This window comes from Gekko japonicus, unplaced genomic scaffold (genome assembly GCF_001447785.1).
Source record: "Gekko japonicus isolate JY-2015 unplaced genomic scaffold, Gekko_japonicus_V1.1 scaffold813, whole genome shotgun sequence".
NCBI classification, from domain to species: domain Eukaryota; kingdom Metazoa; phylum Chordata; class Lepidosauria; order Squamata; family Gekkonidae; genus Gekko; species Gekko japonicus.
The window spans coordinates 134,596-142,251 of NW_015160860.1; the positions used below are offsets into that span (position 1 = coordinate 134,596).

The 7,656-nt window shown below is 50.0% G+C and overlaps 1 protein-coding gene across 1 annotated transcript; it reads right to left on the reverse strand.

Moving 5' to 3' along the window:
• Positions 1-509: 509 nt before the first annotated feature.
• LOC107119370 lies at positions 510-6,634 on the reverse strand. Its single transcript, XM_015421835.1, has 3 exons — positions 6,631-6,634; positions 1,642-2,486; positions 510-740 (listed from the first exon to the last, which is right to left on the reverse strand). The coding sequence occupies exons 1-3, from the start codon at positions 6,632-6,634 to the stop codon at positions 705-707; spliced, it is 885 nt and encodes a 294-aa protein (XP_015277321.1). The 3' UTR covers positions 510-704.
• Positions 6,635-7,656: the final 1,022 nt, after the last annotated feature.

Consider the following 7,656-nt stretch of genomic DNA (forward strand, 5'->3'; position numbering starts at 1 on the left):
ACCCGGAAGGCTGGGGCCGGGTCCTCAACCACCTCAGGTAGTGGGAGGCGGCTAAGAGCGTCCGCGTGGCCCATGGCTTTCCCGGGGCGGTGCAGGAGCAGATAATTGTAGCCAGCGAGGAAAATAGTCCACCTTAGGACTCGCGGCGAGAGAACCTGCGGCGTCCGGCGGTCGGGCGCGAAGAGGCCGAGGAGCGGGCGATGGTCTGTGACAATGGTGAACGGCCTGCCGTATATGTAGTCGTGGAACTTCTTGACCCCGGCCACAATTGCGAGACCCTCCCGGTCGATCTGGGCGTAGTTCCGCTCCGCCGCAGAAAGGGTTCGAGAGTAATAAGCGACCGGGACCTCCCTGCCGTCGGCCAAACGGTGAGCCAACACAGCCCCGACCCCGTAAGGCGAGGCATCGCATGCCAAAACCACCGGTAATGTCTCATCAAAATGGGCCAGGGTGGTAGAAGTTTAAGATTCCTAGAAACGCCTGCAGTTCGGTTTTGGATTTCGGCGGGGGGGCTTCCACAATCGCCTTTATTTTGTCCCGTGTCGGATGGAGGCCCTCCGCATCGACTGTGAATCCCAAAAAGTCCACTGACTGCACCCCCAGCCGACATTTGTCCATCTTGACTTTTAGCCCCGCCTCCTGGAAACGGCGGAGCACCATGCGGAGACGGTCCGCAAATTCCGCAGGCGAGGCGGCGGCGATCATCACATCATCGAAGAAGGGTGTGACGCCCGGAATCCCTTTTAGGAGAGAGTCCATTAGTTGCTGGAACAACCCGGGTGCCACGCTTACCCCGAAGCTGAGTCGCTTCACACGGAATGCCCCCCGGTGGGTTACTATCGTTTGCGCATCGGCAGTCGCCTCGTCTACCGGCAACTGCTGGTAGGCCTGGGCCAGATCCAGCTTGCCGAAAATCTTTGCTCCACCTAGGGTGGCTAGTACGTGGCTCACTACTGGGACCGGGTAAGCGTGGTCCTGGAGCGCCTTATTCAGCGTACATTTGTAGTCTGCGCAAATGCGGACCGCCCCATTCGGTTTTTCCACCACGACAGTGGGGGTCTCCCATGCGGCATGGGGGACCGGTTCCAGGATGCCTTGTGCTACTAGGCGATCCAGTTCCGCATCGACTTTTGGCTTAACCGTAAGCGGAACCGACCTGGCTCGCATGCGGATTGGGGCTACCTGGGGGTTTATGCGCAACGACACCGGGGGGCCCGTATACCTGCCCAGCGAATCATCAAAAACCGTGGGGAATTCCCGGCAGATTCCCTCGTAGCCCTGGGCGGCGCACAGCTGTATTCCCTCGACGGTGATTCCCAGAGGCTCGAACCAAGCCCGCCCCAGCAGACTCACTAGGTCGCCGGCGACCACAATCAAGTCCAACCGCCTTTTCAACTGTCCGTATTGCACCCTAAAGGTCCCGACCCCCTTTATTGGCACCGGGTTTCTCTGGAAGTCCATGAGGGTGACTTGTGCTGGCCGCAACCGCGGCCCCCCCCTGGGGCATAACTGCTTGAGCGTGGCCTCCGAGATGATGGAGGCCGCGGAGCCCGAGTCTATCTCCATGCGGCAGGGGGACCCTTCTATTTCTACGGTCACCATAAATTTGGGGTGGGCCGCCTTCCCGGGGAGTTGGAGTACCTTTTCCTCGGTGTGCGCGATCCTGTAGAGGTCCTCGCTATCCGCGCCGTCCTCGAAGTGGGCCTCCGCTCGGTGGCGCGGAGGTTGGCCGCGGCTGGGGACCTTGGCGCGACAGGCGCGGGCGATGTGTCCAGTGCGCCCGCAGGTCCGGCAAACAGCTCCCCTGAACCGGCAAGTATTCCGGTCGTGCGGATCCCCGCAGCTGGCGCACCCGGGCTGGATTGTGTTGGGCGGCTGGCGACCGGAGTTCGCGTTCGCCCGTGGGGTGCGCCGCGGAGCTTGCGTGCGGTGGACGTCCTCATCCGGGCTATTGGGTGTCCCGGTGTTGGCTTGATGTGCGGTCGAGGTGGCTGGGTGGGACCTTTCCCAGGCAGATGCGGTGGCCATGGCCGACGCAATGGTGACCTTCTCGCCCTCCATGATGCGTCGCCTCAGCTTCTCCTCCCGCAGGCCTGCGACGAACCGGTCCCTCAGCGCCATTTCTAAGTGACCCTCGAACTTGCAATCCGCGGCCAGGCGGCGGAGCTCGGCGAGGAACTCCGCAGCTGTCTCGCGGCCTAGCTGGTTCCGATGCTGGAACGCCACGTGGCAGGTCATCTCCGACGGCTTCGGCGTGTAGTGGTTCTGGACTGCGTTGACTAACTCCTCGAAGGTGCAGTCATCAAACGTTTTGGGAGAGATCAGATGCTGGGCTAGTTCCACTATGGCGGGGCCGCATGCCCCGAGTAGAAGCCCTTTCTTTCTTGCCTCGTCCGTCACCTGGCAGAAGATGAGAACTTGCTTCACGCCGGTGATCCAAGCTCCCCATTGCTGAGGGCGCGCCGTGTCGAATGGCTGTATCAGCCCTGATCCCGGAGCAAGGGCCATTGTGCTGGTCGGTTGCGGCTGGGAAGCGGATTGTTCACCCTCGGTGCTCATCAATCGACGGAGCGCGGGCGGCGGTGCGTTGTCTTCCCCTTAGCGTCCGACAGCCCGGCTGGTTGCTCAGCGGGATCCCATCCTCGTCGCCATTGAAGTGTAGTGGGTTAGACGCGTAAAGAAAGCATGGAGGCTGATGTAGTGATCAGCATGGCTTTACTGGTACACAACAAGACTAAAGACTAACGGCCGGCAGGCCAACTATATACACAGTCCAGGGGCTTCCCCTGGTCCCATTGGTGGGTTTGAATCTCCCGCCAAGGTCCCATTGGTTCCCCCCAGTGGAGGGACTAGAATCCTAGTCCCATTGTTGTGCCGGACTGAAGCTCAGGAGTGTGCGCTGACCTCCGGTGGTGGTCAGCGGACACAACAATAACTAATTTTGTTTAGATCCTTCAGTATCTGCTCAGAGCCAGTAATATATTTTGATAGAGTATTTATTGTTTATTGGTTTTTATTGTTTTGCTTTTTTGCTGCCAAGTCACAGCTGATTTATAGCGACCCCAAAAGGTTCTTAAGGCAAGAGACACTCAAAGGTGGTTTGCCATTGCCTGCCTCTGCGTAGCAACCCTGGTATTCCTTGCTGGTCTCCCATCCAAATTCTGACCAAGGGCTAGGGTTGCTGTTCCCCACTTGGGAGCAGGGGATTTCCCAGTTTTGTGGGGCCCTGGCTGGTGGAAGGAACCCCCCCCCCCCCACAGCAACATTGCATAACATTCCTACATCACCCGGAAGTGACTTAGGCTGTCGGTGATGTCAGGGTGTGACGCTCTGGTTTTTGGGCTGAACTTTATGGTTTGAGGGCAGTTTTACCATAGAGTTTTGCCCCAAAACCAGAGTGCCATCCCAATATGTCTATGTCACTCCTGGGTGACACAACATCACTTTTGGTGACATTGGCATGTCGGGGCAGATGCTTCTGTCTCCAATGGACCTGGCAACCCTACCAAGGACTTGACCCTGCTTAGCTTCCGAGATCTGACAACATCAAGTTTGTTGGAATAATCAAGGTCTATAGTGCAGCCTTATGAAGATGTCTGAAGATCATCCTACGGGGGGACAGCTGTTAGCCTAGCTAGATTAGGGACTTCCCACTTTTTCAAATCGTGTCCTTGCCTTCTCCTGATTGGCTCTTTTGGAGACTTCCTGCTCCTGTAGAACTTCCTGTTGCTCTATGTTCCTTTTACAGCAGTTAGACTGGTTAGTTTAGGCTTTCTCTCTGTATGTTCTATAACAGTTTGTTCTTCTGTAATAAACCGACTTTTTTTCTCTAAACAGTCAGTGCTCTACTTCCTTTGCATGTTTAAACCCTGCCGAAAAAGTTACACTGAGCATATTGTGTGTTTATCCCTTAGAATACATAGAGACTTAAAGTGTTACCCTCCTTGGGTCAGTCACAAGCTCTGGCACAGCTGTCCTTGAAAAAGAGCAGTTTGTGTCACTCAGCCCCACCCACCTCACAGGGTGTCTGTTGTGGGGAGGGGAAGGAGTTTTTAAGCCGCTCTGAGACTCCAAGTGAAGGGCGGGGTATAAATCCAATCTCTTCTTCTCTTCTTCTTCTTCCTATATGTAGGACAAGTAGGCTGTAAATTCTGCTTGGGCACAGGAACAAAGCCTGGAACTCTGGCCTCTACCTCTTGCGTAAGAGCTTGTACTTGACTGTCTACTAGGCACAGAGTCAGATGCAAAGCCATAAGGGACAGCTGTTCTGATTGGTAAAGTCCCTGTCAGGCATGTATCTGCTTAGTCATTACTTGTCCCATTGCCATAGCCCCTGGAGACATGAAACCAGACAGTATTGTTCCAAAAATCTTGCCAGATATGACTTACTTGGTTTTCACCAAATGCTCAAAGTAATTACCTTTCAACTAGTTACCTTCCAAGGTTAACAAACAGCATCTGTTTGAATTAAATCTGGTTACTTACATACTGAACGTACATCTCCAGTTGCTATGGTCTGCAAATCCCAAACTCTCATTTCAAACTCTGGTAAAGCTGGGGCTACTGTACTAGCTTGCACTAGGCTTTTTCACCAGCCCCAACTGACATCATTAGAGGAGGAGGAAAGAGATAATGCAACAAGCCATGACAGTGAGAGTCTCGTAAATCCACAATTGGCACATGACACATTTTGGCTTCTGCTATTGCGCAGAGCATATTTCATTAGGTCAGCCTTTGCCATTGAGTTTCCTGGTTGGATAGAGAGTCAACTTTTACAGAAGATACGGTTACAAGGGTTTGCTACATCCTTGTCTGGTTGACAAGAGTGTTGTCATATTGCCTGTGTGCTCACATTTTTGTCACATGGATGAGGAGCACGTGCTAAACTAGTATCAGACCTCTCTTGGAGGGCGGGGGGAGAACCTAACTCCTTAATGGGAAGAGGGGAAAAAATATTTTAGCAAATGCATTCCTTCCATACTACAAGCCTTCTGTCCTGGGGAACAATTATCTTTTCAGAGTTATTCTCCTCTTCCCCTAAGACAGTAATTTAGGTGCTAGGTTCCAAAAAAAAAAATGTGTTATGCCAATAAGCATTAATTTTAAAGGGAGTTTTTGTTGCCTGAGGTTAGGATAGCAGGAATGTCGGCTATATTCATGGTGACAGCTATACATTTACTTAACATGTCTCAAAACCAATTTCTGGAAGCAATGCAACCAGTCTGGGTCTGTTTTAAAAAAATACTGCATGGATTATGAGCTTTATTTCTGTTAGTAACTATCCCCCCTGCCACCCCTATATTTCATATACGCATCTGCTTGTATTCTCTAATCAACCACACTCTTTGCTGAAACCGCAAGAAATTGTCCTGGGTGCTTGTTAGATTTGTTTAGTCTTACTTAATTTAGACTGAGCCAAATGATTCCTTAGGAAGGCTTCAACTGCCATTGTTAGCTGAATATCTTGTAACAAAATTATGATTTAAAACCTGGTGCAGAAACCTGAAACCACTGAACTAGGAACATTCAGCACTTTTTAAAAAACTTTTAAAAGGGAAAAAAAGTTGGGAAGGCCTCCTTGGTTATAAAAACCACTCCAGCTGTGGCAGGATAAAGCATTTCCAAAGAAAATGAAGGGATTTATTTTTACATGTAAACCATTGCTCTCTAGCCTGTATTGACTGCTCTAGAACAAGTGGTTTGAGGTTGGCGTGCAGCTTTACTCATGCTATTGATTTCTGGCTTAGCGCTGAAGCTATAGAGGCAGCATAGACATGATACAAAGCAGAAGGTTCAATCCACAATTCATGAAAATCAATTCACTGTATCAGACGACACCGATACAATCAACCCTGGAAATTATATTAAAGGAAACTCTTTCAAAAATAGTTCAGTGCATCTTTCTTAGGGTTACCACATTTTGAAAAGCAAAAAAAAAAAAAAAAAAGAGGACATATTTCCCGACTGACTACTTCAAACAACCGAACACTATGACAAATCTCATTTTAAATACCCCTACTATTTTAGCTGCAGCTTACCTCCGCTGGGGGACTTACAGGACAAAACAGGCTCAGCTGGTCCCAACCCCAAAAGAGGACATTTTCATTTGTTTTTGTTTTTTAAAGATCCCAAAAGAGAATGGACACCAAAAAAAAGAGGACATCTGGTAACCCTATCTTTTTGCATGAACAAAAAAATCCAGTATTCACAAAGAATTCCTCTTCATGTCTACTGCATGGTTATCCTGTGCATTAGGCCTCACTTATGAAGACTTTACAAACCTATCCAAGCCTCTATCTGGGACGCAGATTGCTAGAAATGAACACTGAATGTGCAGATGATGGGTACAGAGTTAAGAACACTTTCAGTCTAATGATGTAGACAGACAGGAACTCTTTGTGTACCCAAGGCCCCTTTTAAAATCAGTTTAAGGTTACCCAACTTAAAAAAAATGACAGTAGTTCAAGATACTGTGGAAGGGTTTTCGGACTTCTGTTCATGGAGGTCAAGATTGCATAAATCCAAAGCTGACAATCAAAGGCTGCAGTCAGATGGGCAGTTCAATCCACTGTTGCCCCACCTCTAATTGAGCCAGGTTATTTTGTGACAGAGAAGCCTGATCAGACTCACCCATTTTAGCACTCTTCAAAGCACTTCACCCATTCTTGAGTGATCAGATGGCAGCAAGCAGGGAGTCAGTCTGCCGGCCATTTTTTAAAAGTATGTCCTTTGAGCATGCCCACAAGCATTGATGAGCCTGCTGGGATATGCAGTTCATGGGACTGTCGGCCATTTTTTTAAAAGTGTGTCCTTTGAGCATGCCCACAAGCATTGATGAGCCTGCTGGGATATGCAGTTCATGGGACTGTCGGCCATTTTTTTAAAAGTTTGTCTTTGGAGCAAGCACACAAGCACTGACGAGACTTTTAAAAAGGACTGCTGGGATATGGAGTTCACTGCCGTCCTCCCTCTAATCTTTTAAATTCACCCCTTCCCCAAAGGACAGAAAAAAGCTGTAGAACAGTTATCTTTCGTTGAGAGTTTTAAAAAAGAAAACAAGGTTTTGAGCAGCCCCAGCAGGGAGAGGTATGTAAATGGTGGCTGGAAAACAAGAGACCAGTCAGACCTGCCTGATGGCTTGGGTGTGCAACAGAGCGATCAGACAACAGGAAGTCTGTTTTGGAACCAGCTCAGACCAACAGGGCCGGACTTTCTTAGGCATCAAAGAAACACGCAGCAAAGGGGGGGGGAACAGGACTCAGACAACTGGGGAACGACAGACAGATGTTGCTGTCTGATCATGCACTTTAAATCCATAAGGGAACAGCAACGGATCAAACTGCACATCTGATCACAGCCAAAAACATGTTTTCATACTCACACAACTTGCATGGAGAGTGGAGGGGACACAGAGATGCAGAGCAGAAGGCTGTGGGTTCCATTTAGCTTACACGGAACCAGTAGAAAATGTGAGGAAGAAAGACTGGGATTTAAGATGATTACAGGGGCCAGATGTCTCTCAGACAGACCCTCAGGAACAACACTGGGGTCTGCAGCAGAGGACAGGACTGCCAGAATTTGCTTCCCCTCTTCTGAAGACTTCAGTGCCATTAAGTCTTCAAAACTCTGTGATTGAAAGCATGCCTCTATTTCTCT